General features: G+C 43.9%; 1 protein-coding gene across 1 annotated transcript in view; it reads right to left on the reverse strand.

Annotated features, from left to right (window-relative positions):
* Positions 1-281: 281 nt before the first annotated feature.
* The window catches only part of EHD3 (EH domain containing 3), a 29,456-nt gene continuing 11,066 nt past the window's right edge, over positions 282-18,671 (reverse strand). The window contains exons 3-6 of the mRNA XM_079299053.1: positions 17,826-17,923; positions 4,464-4,876; positions 3,366-3,530; positions 282-2,293 (exon numbers count right to left, since the gene is read on the reverse strand). Of these exons, the coding sequence (XP_079155179.1) occupies positions 1,766-2,293; positions 3,366-3,530; positions 4,464-4,876; positions 17,826-17,923 (1,204 nt within the window). The 3' untranslated portion in view covers positions 282-1,765. The remainder of the gene's footprint in view (positions 2,294-3,365; positions 3,531-4,463; positions 4,877-17,825; positions 17,924-18,671) is intronic.

Consider the following 18,671-nt stretch of genomic DNA (forward strand, 5'->3'; position numbering starts at 1 on the left):
CTCCTTCAACACATTCTTTATTCCACTGAAATGTGGTTGTTACCCCTCCCCTGCACTGAACAAGGTGAACCATGGGTACAATTCCTCTTGCTTTGGCAAGTATGGAGGTTGTGATTAGACTGACAAGAGAGAAAGATGTTGCAGATGTCAACCAGTCATTCAGCAGTGCACACCCGAGTCCAGCTGGGCTGATCTACACATGCACATTTGTTGCACTTAGAAAAGGCATTTTTTAATTTTCAGCTGCATTTCATTTTGCTACATAAAGAAGCAGACAGATCTGGCCTTTCTTTTTTAATAATGTCTTAGGACCAGGGTACAAAAAAGGTTAATGCATTAATTTTTAAGACAGGTGATAAATGTACTGCAATAAGCACATCCTACATACACAGAATATATTTCTCTATATAATATGAACACAAGAGATATAAAATAAGTTATACTTATCTTGGTTTTTCATCACAGTAGGAGCTCAGCTTATATAAAGTGACAACAGGATTGGAACAACACACTGCTCCAAAGCAACAACAAAAACCAGAAGAGTGTGCGCGCACGTGTGAAGGCAATGAAACAGGAAATTCAGGGATTTCTGCTAAAATCAGATCTTGAAAACAAAAATTTCATAGAGCATGAAAGAAATGGGGAAGGTCTCTTGGCTCAGGGTAGAAGTTCTGGAGGGGATCAAGTGTTACTGTGTGGTGAGGAGGGTGTGTGAAGGCTGACATCTTGGCTAGGTTTGTGGAGGCACAGAGCAGAGCAAGCTCTGCCAGTGCCCCTCTGTGCTGTGCCCTTGTGATGGATCCACCTGGCAGTGTGGGGTTGTGTCTGTACAGTGAGAATGGGGCCTCACAGCTTTCACTGTGCACAATGAGAGCAAACACGTCACTTCACAGGATCACTGACACCACCACTGTTCACAGAGCAAACGCTACCCACTGGCTGTGAAATGCTGCCTGAGCCTGGAAGTGCTGCTCCTCCCTTCCCACCCACCTGATGTCCACCTCTAGGGCCCCTCCCTCTGCATCCCTTGAGTGTGCTCCTCTTGGCCATGCCTGCAGAACAGTCTCCCCTGGGGACTGAATGGGAGGTAGCAATGACTGGGAGCTCTGAGTGCCTGTCCCAGCGAACACTGAGGAACTCCAGCTGCCCAGTTCAGAGCTCTTTCAGATTTTATTGATGTCTTTAAGGACAGGGGAATGTTTGTAAAATTTGCATCTTAATGGTGAATCAAGGTTCCTAAAGTTCTTAACTCGGGAGTTTCATATCTAGTATTCTAGTGTGGGCTTATGTGAAGTAGGAAATGCTCTTTATTTTGGCCAATAGCTTGAAGACCTTGTGGTTTTTCTCTTAGTCTCCTGAATTTTGCAAGACCCATTAAAAGGCAGAAGGTGCAGCCAAAGCTCAGGAGTGATACTGGCAGTTAGCAGATTTTTATTAGTGCCTATTCCACTCTCCAAAAATGCAGCCCACTTCAGGTTTTCTTCTACTCATGCCTAACAGAGTCTCCTAGTTTGCAACATCCTTTCTTTACCTTCATATTTACAGACTACACATTAGAAAGCAGGGACAGTACACTGGAAGAGTTAATTGCATATTATCATGAAGGATTGGACTTTTTTGTTCTGCTTTAGATTTTGTTCTTCATACAGCAAAGTAGGTATAAATCCAAATGTGATCTCATATCTAAAGGTATAATTTAAGTAAACATGTTTTTCTAGAACTTTTAATTTCCCCTTCCCTTTCCCTCTCCCCTGTAACCTCCCTTTCACTCTGTTATTTTCCTTTTGGATGGAGGGAGGAGATGGGAAGGGAGCTCATTTGGCAGCTCATGACCCTCCAACTTGACTTTTATGAGATGATTCGCCAAGGCAAACTCCTCATCATCCAGCATGCCATCTTTGTCGATGTCAGCCAGTTTCCAGATCTTGCCCAGCACGGTGTTGGGCAGCTTAGACCTTACCATCTCCTTCTTGGCGTTGGCACCAGTTATTTTCCCGTCGACGGGCGAGAGCGTGTAGAAGATCTCGTCGTACATGGGCTTGTCCCTGGCCACCACCCACTCGGCGTCGTCGATCCCCTCCCCGGCCCCCTCCCCGTAGCCGTGGCCGAAGGGGCCGTGCAAGGTGCCCTCGAAGGCTCCTCCCTTCACCATCTGGGTCGGCCGCTGCGACTCCTCCTGGCGCACCAGCACCATCAGCTGCGCGATGTCGTTGGCCAGCATGTCCTCCACCGTCTCCAGCAGCTTGCTCTTCAGAGGCTGGAACTTGCTGAAATCCTGGGCTTGCAGCTGGTCCTTAAAATGGGACAACACAGCAAGAGGTGAGCAACATGGCCGTGTATGGTGCAGTAATGGTGTGCCTGCCTGCTGCTTGGCTCACCACACTCTGCTACTCAAGAGGACAGGGGAGCCTGGAAAATGACCAAACAATTCAAGCCAAACTGCTTGTGTGCTCCTGCTACATCTTCCTGCCAGTGCTCTCTACATGCCTGCAGAGAACTCTCTACTAGCTGCAGAAAGACCTACAGCTTTATCTTTCACCCTTGACTCATTAAATCCACACTATTCACTCCAGCTGTATTGATACAGGGTTTTTTAAACGCATTTTAACAAATAGTGAAGGAGATCTCCTATTGGATACACTCCATAGATGTTCCCAACAGCTTAGGGAGAATATCTTTTTAAAAATAGGCAAATGCTGTTTTCCATAGGTAACTAATAGCAACCTCAACAGCTAGAACTCAGAACAGGTTTCTGCTTGGACTGAAGCCACGCAGCAATGCAGCAGTGCCCAGCGTTGCTTCAGTGTACAATACAAGGCTCTGATCCAAGGCCCTTTGAAGTTTTTCACTTGCATGAACACTGGGCCAGGTCTCAGGTCTGCAGAACAGAAAACCTGCTTCTCTGCTTAAAATAGAAAAGGGGCTTTAAGTTTTCACACCTTCCTTTCTCTCTTTCTAGAAACAAATAGTGAAGTAGAAGGCAAATATAGCTCTTGAAGAATGTGGCATATGTAAACTTTTCAGGGCACAGCTTTCCTTTTATTATAAATTAACAGTATGCTTAGGTCTAAAAAAATCTGCAAATGAAACCTAGAATTAAAAATAAAACCAGAACAAATCATTTGCTGTAATATGATATTCAGGCAATTATACAAGAAATGAATGTGAAGCTGTAATGCTTCACATGAGCTCTATGTGTAAGAAGTGCTCGTGCTCAAATATAGCCTGCACATATTTTAAGGCACATTTCAACACTACAGCAGGCTTTTCCCACAGATGTCAACAATCAATATCTACATGGCTCTGTTGTATTCCCTGCAGTTACTCTAATGCTCTTGGATGTTTGCCAGGATGCCACTGCTTACCTGCATTTTTCTCAGGTTAGGGAAGTCTCCTGGTGAGATCTGATGCTCCCGTTCAATCCGGGCATAAATATCTCCCAAGTTGTTAACAAGCTCTTTCTTTTTATTGTCTTTCCCAAACATTGAGGGCATTTCCTTCTTTAGGGAACTGATGATGTAGGCATGGACCTGAAGGGAATTAATTTGGAAAGAAGGTAAATGTTAAATAGCACATCAGAAAATTCTTTTCAACTGAGTATCTCTGCCTAGAACTCGACTGCATCTTGTCCCACCCTGAAGAGCAAGCTCAGCTTCTCAGCTTGCCTGGACCTAGGGATTGTTATTCCAGTGCTAAACACTCAGCTGTGTGGTCTGCCTGTGCTGAGACAAGGTGTAATCCTGAGCATACAGACAGTGACATTCATATGCACTTTCTGGAGAGAGCATTGGGCTTTGTTTCTTCCACTGGGCATGGCCTCCAAGACAACAGTCCCTTTTCAGTCCAAACATACAGGTTCAATGTTTTGTATGAATACCAGTCCTTAACTTATGCAACATTCTGGCTTTTTTCTTTTTTTTTTTTAATGGTGAACCAAGCATTTCTTCTTGAAATTAAGACCTTGCACTGAAAGCTTTTGAGAGATCTTTTTATCTCTTTTCTCAATTCATGTGGGGTTCTTTCAGTTTATTTCAAATACTCAGGAATACTATAGGCTTATTTCTTGTTTGTGTAAGTCTCCACCACCTCTGCATCCATCTAAGCCAGGTACCTCTCTTGGCTAAGAAAGTTTAACACAAAAGACCTAGAACATATCAATCCCCTTTGTGTATAATATACTGAATTGGTCCTAATTCTCAAGCTGCTACCACAGAGAACCTGCTTTCCAGATCCCTTCAACTGCTAGCTGCTTTGATCTGTAACTACCTTCCTGCCAGGACTGACACACCAAACAAAGGAGCTGTTTTCTTCTCATATTGGTATAGGGCTCACGAATTAAATGGATGGAAGAAGTGCACAATCCACCAGTTCTGCAAGCTGAACTGGCCATAAACACCTCTCCACAGGCTGGATGCTGCAGACAGCCCAACCCAAATGCTTGGGGCTCCTCTGGGCACACCTACCTTGGCCAGGCGTGCTCGCTTGATGAGGTCGTTCAGCTTCCTGAGGGCGGCGTTGCGGGGCAGGCTCTGGATGTCCCTGAACAGGTCCTGCTCCTCGGCCTCGAACAGCTTGCGGTTGTCGGGGATGAGCAGCGGGTGCGACCAGAAGGAGCCGATGTAGACTCTGATCACCTCGGGAGTGTTGACGATCTTTCCCAGGGACCACATGAGGGCACCGTACACCCGCATCAGCTGCTGAGTCTCTATCTGGTCAGCCTTGTTGAGAACAACTCTCATCTTGTCCTCGTGGTTCTTCAGGGCCTTGATGACTTCAGAGAATTCATCAGAGATGTCCAGCTTGTGAGCATCAAAGAGGAGAATGATGCGGTCGACTCGTTCTGCGAACCACTCCAGTACGGCAGCGAAGTCATAACCTGCAAGGGGGGCAGGAAGAGCAGAGATGCAGCAAACATGGCAGTACAGAGCCTACTTGCTGTGTCAAACTATATCTGTGCCTAACTGAGGGTAAGCTTGCAAGGAAGTGGCTTTCCCAGTAGAGCAGGTAGCTTGGTAAGGATATGAGGCACCTTCCTCCACATGGAAATGTCACAGCACACAGTTAAACTCTTGTCTTCTCCACATTAAGAGATCGCCCAAAGAAGTCTTGAACTTGTGCTCCAGATCTTCATTAAAATGCACATCAAGGAGCAACTGCTGTATTCAAACACCTACTGCAGAAGTCTTGTATGCAGCAACAAGAGAGGTCTAGTTTGTGAATGACTGGCCATCAGCATAGCTTACAAAGAGTGTAGAAAGCTGGGTAATTGCAATACTTGCACCCAGACTGGTTTGAGATGCGTATCTCCACTTCCTAATAAATCTCAGGTCTTGTCTAGTTGTGCAAGACTAACTTTGTCCCATTTAATTCAAAACCCAGCATGCAAATAATCTTTCTTACCAGAGTAATCACCCTGTCATACCTGCTGCATGTGCACAAAGCCAAATGATTTGTGTTCACTTAGCCAAGAGCTTGAGGCTTAGCAGAGAGCATTGCTGTGAATACCAGAGGCAGACACACACCAGGAACAGTGGGCTCAAATTTCCCCTGCCTCAGGACTAAAGATCATGGACTCAGTGCCAGACTGGGTCCACCTCTAAGCAGTACAGGGCATGATAAATAGTGTGTGGAGAAGTCCCCAAAACAATAGTAATGACAGCAACAAAATTACATTTTTTGCTAGCTCTGTGGTGGTTTTTTTATCCTTCTTTAAAGTCTTGGTGAGAGACTGGTTGGTTCTCTCCCCCTGCTCTGTCAGGCTTCCCTATGCTGTGCAACATTTGGGGTTATCTGAGTCACCAGTGCTGCACTTTGTAAAGGGAAATCAGGACAGAGCAAATGCTATTTGCATTCAAATCCTTTAATATACTATTTTAATCTTGGCTTTCATGAATAAATACATGATAATTAGTTTGGTGCTTTTTCCTCCTGCTCCCCTTTCTTCTTCCTCCTTTTTTTCCTTCTGTCTCCTGTAAAACCTAGAGGCAACCAGTGCAGCCCAATCATTAGACTGGAACTACAGAAGGGAGGATAGCAGAGTTCTGACCTTGCTTTTTCACACTGGCCTTTTCTTCCATATGACTAAGCAATCTGGAGTGAAATCCCAGCTCCCATGTCAGGAGTAAAGACTGTGGGAACTTTCTCTTCAGTTGGATAAATTGGTATTAACTTTTTGCCATTGAGAACTTTTATATAACTTTAAAGTATTATTACTGGGCAGTGTTCTGCTTTGGTCAATTACAATTTGCTCCTCACAGGAAAAGGGGGTGTCAGAGTGTGGTGTGTTCTTGGATGTGAACACTTTATCCTGCTCTCTTCCATGGGATCTACAGAAATCTTAAATGAAAGACAGATGTTTGTTCCAGCAGTGTCCTTCTGCTCACTAGGACACTAATGTCTCCTCTAACAAGAGCAAGCAATGCTGAGCCTGGGCTCTTTGCTCAGCTATGTTTGATGCTGGGAACTTCAGAGAATTCAAAATCAGTATTAGCTTTGAAAAGACCTGCTGAACATTCAATACATTATATTGCTAGCTGTGTATCTTGTTCAATCTGTGTGTCTTACCTTAAACACAGTCAGTTTTTAAAAACTGAAATAAACTTGATCCTGCTCGCTTTCAGATACTAACAGCCTTTTTTAACCTTAGGTGCTAACCTCAGCTTTTGAAACTCAGGGGTTGTGGTTGCTGGGAGCTCTACTCCTACCAACTCTAATTGCAAATCTGCTGCAAAGATCAGCATGCTGACTCCTTCCTAACCTGTGCTGGGGGCAGTGGCAGCAGGACAAGGTCGATGCTGAATACCTCACATCACCTGGCCTGGGTTCAGGCTGTCAGCTGTCTCTCTACAAGCAGATAATGGATGTGCAAATAGGGACCTCCCATGCCCCCTCAAACTTTCCTAAACAGAAAATACACAGACTTTATGTTCACTTCTACCAGGGCTGGAAGTCATCTGGCATGGCAGGACAGTTTATTCTTCATACAGAGAGCTGCTACACAGCTTGCTTTTTCATCATGGAAGCAGTGAGTCAGGGTGACTTTATTTGGAGATGTTTGTGCATTTAACCTTGTCAAATCTCATGGACTGGGATGTTTTCTTGTCAAGCTGGCACATGTTTGAATTGTACCATAGCTACTTTGTCCAGTCTTTTTTTTGGGAGAATCAAGTGGAGAACAGCCATGCTCTCTAGCCTACCTTGTAATGCTATAGTGATGTCCTGTCACAGATCATGTGGATGGTTTCCCTCTGACAGCAGAGGAACAGTCACTGTTACTCTCTGTTGTGTTAATAGGGGCTGGATGAGTAGGGGAAATTGCCTGCACTGACACTCACTCCATCTTGCAGGGATTTAGTAAAAGTGGGGATTGATTATTTAAAAGAAGGGAGGTATAGAAAAAAAGTGTAATTGTAGTTTTGGTATTAACTGAGGACATGGGAGACTGACCTTAGTCGGGTCTCAATGTTTATCCAAAAGTATCTTTAGGTGCTTAGGTCTCATGATTATCCTGTATCAAGCCTGCATCCACAGCAGCACTTAAAAGCTATCTATTTCCTGAGCCTCTCCTTCCTATTAACAAAAACAAATGCTGCTCTACCCAGCAAGAAAAGGAAATTACTATCTGCTCAGGTTCTTTGTGTATTCCCAGCTGCTACAGTAACATACAATGGGTTTTGAATGTCCCTGTGGACTTCATTAAATGTCTAGATTGATTACCAGACTTTCTTTCCTGGCTTCTCTGCTAGTTCAGAGATATTCTCCTGACAGCTGTCCTGCATATCTCCATTAAAGAGAGAACAAAGCCCTGGAGAGGAGCACTTGCTGTTGACTGCTCTGAAACATCACCATGGGCTCATTTACATCCCACACTGGGACCAAAGCCCAGCCCACACCCTTCCCTTGTATGTCCCACTTGCTCTGCCTCTGGGGAACCTCTCCTGTGGGTGCCCAGCTAAGCAAGAAACAAGTCTTGTGTGTGATCACAGCTACATTCCTCTGTATGGAGGTACTTGGCAGGAAAAACAGGGTGTAAGAATATGTATTCTGTTCTTAAATGATGGAACACTATAGAGGGAAAGAGGGAGAAGTTATCCTGAGTGCTGTAAGTTCCTTAATACACAGCATGACGTGGCACAGAGCTCTGTTTACAACTATCTACGTGGAGCCAGTGACTGTGGTGGTGTTTAGGAACACAGTGCCTAGAGAATTGCTACAGATGTGATTCATGGAGTTGACTTTTTAGTCTTGCTTTTAGTGTGTAATAGAGTAGATTGTTACTGAAGTGTTTGGATAGCAGAATGACAGTGTAAATGGCTAAGGGCAAGCAATTAATAAAGGTGTTTAAAAATAAGGTCTTAGATTAATATTTTAATGTTTAGTTTGGAGCTTTCATTTTTGAAGGGCTGTGGAGGACACAGAGAACTTGGGGCATTTTGCCTGGCTCCAGCCAGAGCTGGAGGTGTTCAACACCTGAAAACATGAGGCTTATTCTGTGACTAAATTAAAGCACTATAGCCTGGCCCACTTTTCATTTCACAGATACACTGGGCCTGCCTCTGTCTTCCAGCAGTTTATTACTGTGTGAGCTTAGACCAAGAACTTATCTTCATCCATGGTCAAATTAGGAGTTTTCCTGGTGTCCCTTGCTCATTCCACTGCAAATGTGTTATGTCTCCCTACACTCCCTGTGTTGTAGGGTGTTGCTAAGGCCTCTCACTAAAGCAGGCAGTCACTCTCTCTGCTTTGGCAGTGTTTCAGGGGTGGGTGAAGCTGTCCATGGAACAAAGTTTTATTGTGAACTTACAGGGTGGTAGGGAAGTCATCTGCTTGCCAAAGCTGCATTAATGCAAAAACATTATTACAGGGATGTTCAGACTGAACTGTAAAGGCAAGAATTGGCTGTTCAGTAAAGCCTGTCTGTTGTACCCTGCTAAAAAAAATGCTGCATATTTAAACATTCTCAAATATCACTGGTGCAGCTTCTTTCACAACCTCCAGATAAGGTGAATGTGAAGAGAAAATGAATCCATATCATACAGTACCAGGAGGACAAGATGAACACGATAACAATTTTATTCCATCAGATTTTTTTTCATGGGACAGGTTTCCTTCTGACAGAATGAAAGGGACTCAACAGACTAAACACAAAGCTGACAAGTCAGCAGGACTGTCAGTGGCTTCAGCTTGTAGAGAAAATGATCCTCTTGCAGACACCCTGCCACCTAGACTCTATAAGGCAGGCTAGCCTAATGAATTCTTGTCTGTGCACCACTGGAATACCTGGCACCATGCATTTCACCAAGATCTGGCAGGATTATGCAATTACATTCTGTCAAGTCAGATCAAGCATGATACAGTCTTTAGGATGACTGTGGGAAGATGGATGATACCTGACCTGGCAAAAAATCTGCCTGACTGTAAGATTTTAAAGCCAATTTAAACCAGCAAGGAGTGGGCATGCACTGGGTCAGCATTTCTCACCATGCAGCTACACTGGTTGTTGGTTTAGGTTTGTTTTGTTTGTGCTATTTTATTTATTTTTTTTTTTACTGCTACAAGCATAGTACTGATTTCCTGTCTTGTGGAACCATAGCCACAGGTCCTATGGTAATGGAGTTCAGGTGGGGTTGAATGGGAACAGTGTGATCAAGAAGTGCTGAAAACCCCAGCTTTGCACCAGGTATCTCTCAGCTTGCTGTGATTACTGCTGTAAATCATGCTGCTGCTTTTAGCAATTCAGCTCTTTCCTACTGAATTTTAGTATTGGGAGCTTCCTTCTCACCTTTCTAAAGCTGGTGTTATTTTTCATCATAGAGATGAAAGATTTACCAGATTTATTCTACAAGGCAGTGTCCCTATATGTCTCAAGTGGGAGACTGGCTCTGATTGTCTGAGGACAACATCCTAAGATGGGACAGCTGACACTGAACACTGACTGCCTAGAGAAGGAACAGCTCTGGGGAGATGAAATGAAATGAATGCTGATTCCAGGAAGCTTATGACTTAAATTTTTACAATTGAGTAAGAGGGTTTTGAGGCTTAGTCTAACTGGTCACAGTAATGTCCTGCCTGAAAGCCCTTCAGAGTTCAGGGAAGAAAACTTATGTCATTGCAAAACAAGCAGGCAGTCCACAGTGGAATGTGAGAATGTGCCAGGGTAGGTGTTACCCAAATGTGACAGATGGCTGTGAGCAAAGGAGAAGGAAGGTCAGAAGAAGAAAATGAAGAGAGGGAGAGGGAAGTGATACATCCCTTTGAGGACACACAAAGTGAGTGGGAAGCTGGGTTGGGTGGCTGTTATGAGACCCAGAGAGCAATGGTGTCCTAGAGAGTGAAGGGTGCTGGGTAAGAGTGTTAGAGAGGAAACAGCTGGGACTGGGTGGAAGAACAGGAATTTCAGCAGGTTTGTCTCAAGATGAGGAGCTGGTTGTGCCAGCAAGGAGAGGACAGAAGGGATGACGAAAAGCAAGTGATGGTACTGGATACATCTCACTGCAGCTCATCCTAAAACACCTTTGTAAAAAGCTGCCATACTCCTCTCTGGAAGTGGCTGCCTTCCAGGGGAATACAAAGAGATTCCTGTAATGCATATCTGTGGGTGTGTTGGGAAGTACACACAAGGCCTTTGGGATGAAAAGATTTCTTTGAATGTCGCATGCCCTAATTTCTAGAGCTGCTGATTCAGAGCACTGGGAGCTACATCCTCCTGCCAGTGCTCCACATTTCCTACTCCTCTGTACCAAGAACTAATGGAAAAATTTAAATACATTTTGGAGGCTTCAGGTTTTCCAAAGCAAAGGCAAAAGGACTCAAAGCACAGCAGATCTCTGTTCTGAGCTAGCAACAATGCTAACATTTACATTAACCAGTACCTGGAGTGCCAGACTGCACAGCCTTCTGCTTTCATATTGTTTACTGCAAGGGCTTCAGGGTGGGAAAGAGACTGGGAGCCTATGGGGCTCTTGCTTTGTGTCACTGGAAAGTGAACAAAACCTCAGTAGGCACATTCACACTGGAGCAAAAATGAGAGCTGTCCAGAGCTAAATTTCTTTATAACAGCCTGTTTAGCTCCTGTGTACACACAGCTAGAACTTGCCCCATCTACAACTTTTATATCATTGCCACTCGTGACAGATGGGCCTGAGAATTACCTGATACTTTGGCCAGTTCTCAAAACAGTTTCTTGACAGATTTTGAGATTGCAAAAGGCACCTTAATAAGGCCAAGTTTTCCAGAGAAGTCAGTGCATAGCAGCATTAATGTGTAGCTGGGATTCCAAGGAAGTTTTTTTTACTATAGCATCCAAACACAAAGTGAATTTTTTTGCATTCATACTTTAAATTACAGGGGAAATCATGCTTGAAAAGCTGGCCTGAAATGGCCACCAGTAACTGATAGCTCCCAGTGACCAGGAAACACATTCCTTCTCCATTGTTACTCAGGATGCTGAAAGAATGCATGGTAGGCAAAAATAATGCAAATTGATGAGATGCTGATGGCATGACTATCTTCCCTCAATGCAATAGATACTTAGAATATTTCTGGAGTGCACAGTGTACAACAAATGGACAAGCTGCACAGCTGTTCTGAAAATCAGACTTGTTTAGTAATACAAATGCTTGCTGTATGTTAAGAGGAATAGAAAAAAAAGCACAGCCCTTTATCTGTGCAGCCATTTAATCTTGTTCTTTTTGTGTTACTTTTTTTTGCTCTTCCAGTTCTGGAACTGCAAAATGTATCAGTATTTCCAATCCTAATCATGAAGATAGTCCCTCCCAAACCCCCTCCCCCAGCCCCCACCAAATAAAATAATGGTTTGGCTTTCTCAAACCCCAAATATAATCTTGACCTTTTGTTTGCATGCTGCTTTCAGGTCAGAAGAGTTAGGCTCATTTCTAGAAATAAAAATGAGAACTGTGAAGACTTTTTGCTCATTTTTGTGTTGTTTTTAAGAGGAAGTGCAGAACAGTGTGCCTATAAGAGCTGAGCATTTCAGTGGAACAGTATGTGTTAAATGAGACTGTGATAAAATCAGGCAAATTGGCAGAGCAGCTGTAACGGAGGTGAACTGGAAAGTCAAAACTAACCAGTGCACTTTCACCCTCCCAGGCAGAGTGAAATACAGAATATAAGCAAACATCACCAGTGGGGAGTATTATAGCAAATATTTGAAATGCCTCCCTTTTAGAGGCTTTCAGGGTGGATGCCTTTAGTTTGTATCATGCTGTTGCTAGCACATGTGACAAAGCTCCTCAGAAAAAATATTTTTTGTTGCCATTATACCCTAAACAGCATTGCATGAAGTGGGAGAACATCAATTCCCTTGGTGTTTGCCCTTCCCTTCCAAGCATGGCTATTTGAGACACAGCCAGGCTGAGAGCTCTGCACTGCCCAAGACTGTTGTTATTAGTATTTTTCTTCTTGCTGTCAGACTGGTGAGTGACTAAGTGTCTCTGGTGCTGAAGCTGCTGGTCATTTGGGAATTCTACTTTCCCAGGAGAAGGGTGAGGCTGGTGGGTAGGATTTTTTCCCTTGGTTATGGGATGCTTAGGCTGTACTGAAGCCAGAATGGAACTGGTGGAAGGCTGGGAAAATGCTGGAATAGTGTATACTGAAAAGAAAACTAATGGGGAATGACACTGCCAGTCCTTACCTCCTGCCTAGGACCTTGTGGTCCTAGCTAATGCAGGAAAGGAAGAAAGCAGCATATAGAGTGAATACAAAGTAAGTGTTCAGGATATATCCAGGAGGGATCAAATACAGCTTGGCCAAGGTGTCACTGAACTTGGCAGACCTGGATCTGCTCAGCTCAGGGCTGAGACAGATGGGCAGCAGAGCGTGCAAAGCTCAGCCCCCAGGGATGCACTGCCACTGAAGCATAAGAGCTCCTGTGGCCAGGTGGCTCCATTAAAAGGGCAGACTGCACAAGGTGATGAATTATGAGGAAGTCCTCACTCCTGTCCTGGCTCTGATCTGTGGGCCTCCACTCTGTCCTCCTTTGTTTCAGTACGGTCATCCCCTCCTCATTTTCTCTCCCAGCAGACTGGTCTGAGTTCATTATGTGACACCAGAACAGTGCTTTGCAAGTGGATGGCATTTGTATCATCATCAAATTGTCAAATCAGACAGGACTGCACTGCTTTGGTACAAATACCTCCCCTATGTGCATCTCTGCAGCCTCACACTCCCCTAGAAACAATAAATACCAAAAAGGACACAGAGGAAGGGACAAGGCAATGCAACCACCAGTTCTTTAACTGTGGGCATAGATTCATGACCCAGTCTCTAAAAAAGATCAGGAAAGAAATGACTGCCTTTCAGGCAAGGATAACACAGAAGCAGGGACAGACAGAATGCTCTGGGCCAGGACATCCTGGAAACATTTCCCACAAAGCCTGTAAATGACACCTGTGCATCCTAGGGAGTCTGGCTACCACACCTGTGTCACCGTGGCTGCCCACCACAAAGTAGTGCATGAGTCAGGAGCTCAGTAGGTCAAATCAGTGCAGGAAGCTCCTTGGCTACACTTTTTACAAGAGCCTGAGAGCAGCAGCAGCTGCTGTGTCAGTGCTGGTGATGTCACTGCATGTCAAAGGGATGTGCACTTCAGCTATGACAGACTGCATCACCCTCAACTGCTTGATAGGTCTAAACCTGCAGCTCTGCTACTGGGAAAATTCATGGGCTGCTCTGTGGGGGAAGGGGGCCCTTTATGGTCATGCAGTCCTGGAAGAGAGCCAGTGCAGAGCTTTGTTTCCTCAGATTATACAGCATTCCTAGGAGCAAAGCTTGCTAGCCATTTGCAAAGCCCTGCTGCTGGCTGTAGGAGGCTGAGTGCTGCAAGCACTAACACCAGCATCTCATGCTTGTGCACACACTGGCTGTGAAGGGACTGCCAGATCTGTCATCTTTAACAGCAACAAGGCAGTGAATTTAATTCAGAGTTCGGTTCAGGCAAGTGAAAATCTTCAGAACCCAGACTTGGCCCCTGAATCAATCCTTTAAACCCTGTTCCCTTGCTCCTGCTCTTTGAAACATGGATGCAATAACAGGAACAGCCACTGCTTTGAAATTCAGAGGTATAAGGTGGCTCTCATGGATTGCTACACTTTGACAGCATGGTATTCTGCTAAGCTGACATTATATAGATTAACTAATGCTCCTGACATCTAATGGGGAAGGAGATGGACTTGTGATGTTCCCACTGAGAGGAATTTCCTATTTTTAGAAATGCTGCTGGTTCTCATGGGATGGGCAGGCTGGGAAAGCCTGCCACATCTTTTACATCTTTACTTTCCCCCTCAATTTTATAACAGATTGCTGCTTCACTATCTACTCTCTTCCCTGGCATTGCATCCCAGGTACCCCAGTCTGAGGGTCTTAGAAGCTACTAAGCATTAAGATAAGCACTTTAATTACCTTTTTTACCTTAGAAAAGTAAGATGCTTACCTTTTTAAGGTAAGAAAAGCATCTGTATTACAAGCAGTTAGGAAAAGCTCTGTAAGACTCTCTAAGGTACTGCTTCATTCCCAAGTGAAATCTGAGCAAGCTGGGATGATACAGAAGAATTTTATTGTGTCAGCCCTGTCTTGTTTTCTGCCTAGACCATGTTACTGCTCTATCTGCCTCCAAAACCAACTTTCTAATGAAGTCAGCTGGCTTGTAAGCTTGGTGGCAAAGGTGTCAGCCTCACCACTTTTTCCTATTCCTCTTCCATGTGAGCTGGGAGGTGAGTACTCCCTTTCAAACACCTGGAGATCAGCTCAAGCCAATGCCTGCCAGCAGCCTTTCCTAAACACAGGCACTTCAACACTCTTGACTCTTTCTGCTCCCTCTAGACAGAAATTGCTGGAGTTGTTCCAACCTCAACAAAGCCATATTGACCTAAACCAGATGAAGATCTTGTCCTGTATCTATTGCAAGGTCATCTGACCTGGCCGACATGATCACTGTCCCGGATGTAAATAGTGACAAAGTGAGATCCCACCTACACTGCACTTTTAACTGCTCTGATTAGATTAGTTGACAGGTCATGACAGTCCCCTTGTATGGCTGGAGATACAGCAGAGCAAATTCCTAGGATGGCAGGATGATCAGGAGATCAGGCTGTACTTTATCTAGAGTTGCCTCCTAATAAAAGGGTCAAATGACCACACACTGTAGTCACAGGGCCAATGTGCCAATTTTCTGTCCTAAGTGCACTTAATTGCAATGGGGAAGAGAAGTTGTCCAGGAAGAACCTGTTCCACATGCTGAGACAGGCCTCCAGTTCTACAAACACGTATAGCATTCAAAAATGTACAGAATTGGGACTCCCCTTTAGCCTCCTCAGCTGTTCCCAAATATTTGCAGAGGCATTATTGGCTTGAGTTAAAGTACACCAGTGACTTTTGTAACAGTGCACAGCTGTGTCATAAGCATGTTCTGGCACTGCTGGCATTCATTAGAGTAGCTGCAGGAAGTAAAGAATTGTTTAGGTTAGAAAAGATCTTTAAGATCATTGAATCCAATCTTAAACCCAGCACTGGCCTCAGCTCATTGATCAGTCCCATCCATTGAGATCTCTCCACGGATTCCTCTGCAGAGCCCTCCCACCCTCCAGCAGACCAACACTTCAGCCCAGAATCTTCAGGTGTAATCTTTAGACTGACTGAGGGTCTGCTTTCAATTTCCTTGTCTAGATCATTTATTAAGACATTAAACAGAGCTGGCCCCAGGAGTAAGCCCTGGGGAACATCACTTGTAACTGGCTTCCAGCTGGATTTAACTCCTTTCACCACCACTCTTGGCCTGGCCATCCAGACAGGTTTTCACCCAGGGAAGGGTGTGCCCATCCAAGCCATGAGCAGCCAGTTTCTCCAGGAGAATGTGAGGGAAACAGGGTCATAGGCTTTACTAAAGTTTACATCCTCAGCCTTCCCCCATCCAAGAAATGTCACAGCAAGAGATCAGGCTGGTCAAGTAGGACCTGCCTTTCATGATCATGATCAGTTCCATGACCTTTGCCAGCACCAAGGTCAGACTGACAGGCTCTAGAATGGGACACCAAGACCCACTGGAAAGCTGACAGAGAAATTTTTGCAGAAGGAGCAGCAAGAAGTGCCAGTGTATTTTGCAGGAGGGTATTTTTAGTTTTGTAAAGCTGAAAAGTAGGAAAAATCTTGCCATATATGTCAGCATTTGAATTAGCATTTGAGGAGATTTGGAAAAGGGGCTTGAAATGACTCACCTATACCAATTTTAATTTTTTTAATAGCAAAAATACTTCCTCCTAAGCAAGTTTCTTTCACTATGATCATTCCACAGAAGCAGTTGCTTTCAGTGGCATTTTTTGACTGGAAAAAGTCTCCACCACATAATACAATTTTTTTTATCTTCATAACACTTTCTGCTGAGGGAAAGAATGCTTGCACAGCATATTTTTCAACCTTCTCATGAAGGCTGGCACACCCTGGAATTTCTGATCCCCTAGCAATGCAGAGGTCCACACTGAAAAAGGTTTATGTTGAGGGTTTTTTGTGTAGCTGTGCTTTATTGACACTTCTTTGCTAGCTAAGGTTCCTGTGGTGGAAAATCCCAGCAAAACAAACAAAACCTGATTCTGTGCAAGGTGGCTGCTCAACTAAGAGAAAAAAAGAAAGTTTCCAAGAAAAATTTCAATACAAAAGTTGTAGGACTTGGAAAGTCATGAGTCATCTGAAATCTTATGGAGCAGAACATGGAAATATGGAAAATACCTCAACACTTTGGGGTAGAGCCTGTGCTGCTGAAACTCAACTGTGCACTATTAATTGGCAGTGTGCATGAGAACTGATCTCAAACCTGAATGCTGAGATTACTGTTCTTGGCTTTCTTCCAATGAAATGGTGCATAGCTCCCAGCTTTATCTAAGGAACCTTCCAGAAATGCAAGCTATGCCACCATCACCTTATGAAGCAAGAAAATGATCACAGGGGTTAAGTTTAAAGTATAAAGATGTTGTCCACTTTAGAAGGTGAGTCTGAGAGTGACCTCAGAAGTTCACTAAGAGACACTGTGCTAATTATAAGCTCCAGTTACAAGGGTCTGTACTGCCAGGACAAAGGGAGATGGCTTTAATCTGAAAAAGAGTAGGCTTATATTGAATATTGAGGAGAAATTATTTACTGTGAGGGTGGTGAGGCACTGGCACAGCTTGTCCCAAGAAGTTGTGGATGCCCCATCCCTGGAAGTGTTCAAGGCCAGGTTGGATAGGGCTTAGAGCCACCTGATCTAGTGGAAGGTGCCCCTATCTATGGGAAGGGGTTGGAACCAAAGGGTGTTTAATGTCCCTTCAAACCCAAACTACTCTAAGATTTTGTGATTTAGTGTCCACAGGCATTCCAGTTCCCCACTGCAATCAGGAACTTGAGTGCCAATTGTTCTTAAACCCAATCCAGTCCTGCACTAGATTTAGGAAGCCTGGCCAGTGCAAGAAACCAGTTTGATTACAATGGGGGCTTTGGCTATGGATCATCAGTAAACCACTGAAAGCATTTTTTTCTGTAAAGCAGATAGGTATTACTTGACTCTGACAAAGATTTCTGACAGTAATCTCTTCCATAGGGAAATACTGGACTGTGACACAGGTACAGCTGACCTTGCCAGCAGCCTTCCCTGAAAACATTTAAATTCTCTGCAGATTAACCATGTCTGTTTGGTCACTATTTGCAAAGCCATGCTGTATCTCTGAGAGGCTCCTACCACTGCTTTTATCTACAGCTTGTCTAGTTTGAAGTGAAAATCATATAAAGTTCCTTTGGTTTACATTACTGACATTTAGAAGAGAACTGAACTTGGCACTTACCTCTGCTAATTCTCTGCTTTTCTCCAGAAAGGATTCCTGGTGTATCAATGACACTGATGCTTTCTAATACGGGATTAGGTAGCTGGGCACAGACAAACCTGTGTCAAAATAACAGTGTAAAAAAAATATTAGAACAGGTAAAACATACTTATGATGTGCTGAACATCACAGGCAGCATGGCACAAGCCAGACTCTGATCTCTCAAATCTTTGGTTGGAGCTTGGAGCTACTGTTACTTAAAGAAATGAGAAAGAAACTAGAACTCATCAATTTTCTCTATTTTGCTGCCTCTGGGACATGGGTCTTAGTCATGACCTATGACAGGTTTTTTATATGGGCCCCCAAATTGTGAATTATGAAAACATTTGCATTTTTTCATTTATGTGCTGTTTAGATTTTAACAAGAAGTGGTATTTGTTTTTCTTTGGTTAAGCATTCCCCTGTAGAGTCCTGAACCCAAGTGAACTAAAATAACTTGCTTTAAAAAAAAAAATCAGCAATGCTACAGGACTTTTGCTCTCCTTCAAATCTGGTCTTAAACAGACAAAAAGTGTGCTATTATTGCACCATGGAAGCAGTAAAGCATAGGCAGCATGAGATCTCAAGAGGTTGCTCAGTCTCTCCTCCTGCCTCAAGGCAGGATCAGTCAGGTTATTTGTCTAAAGTGTTCTTCAAATCCACAACAATGCAGACTCACCAACATTTGCTGTGAGACTACTCCATTACTTAATAACCTTTACAGTAAATCCTGTTTTTAATGTCTAATCTAAATTCCATATGCTATAATGCCCCTAGTTACAAACAACAGAGATGTGGAAAATTATTTATTTTCCCCCCTCTTGTCAC

Source organism: Erithacus rubecula (genome assembly GCF_903797595.1).
Source record: "Erithacus rubecula genome assembly, chromosome: 2".
NCBI classification, from domain to species: Eukaryota; Metazoa; Chordata; class Aves; order Passeriformes; family Muscicapidae; genus Erithacus; species Erithacus rubecula.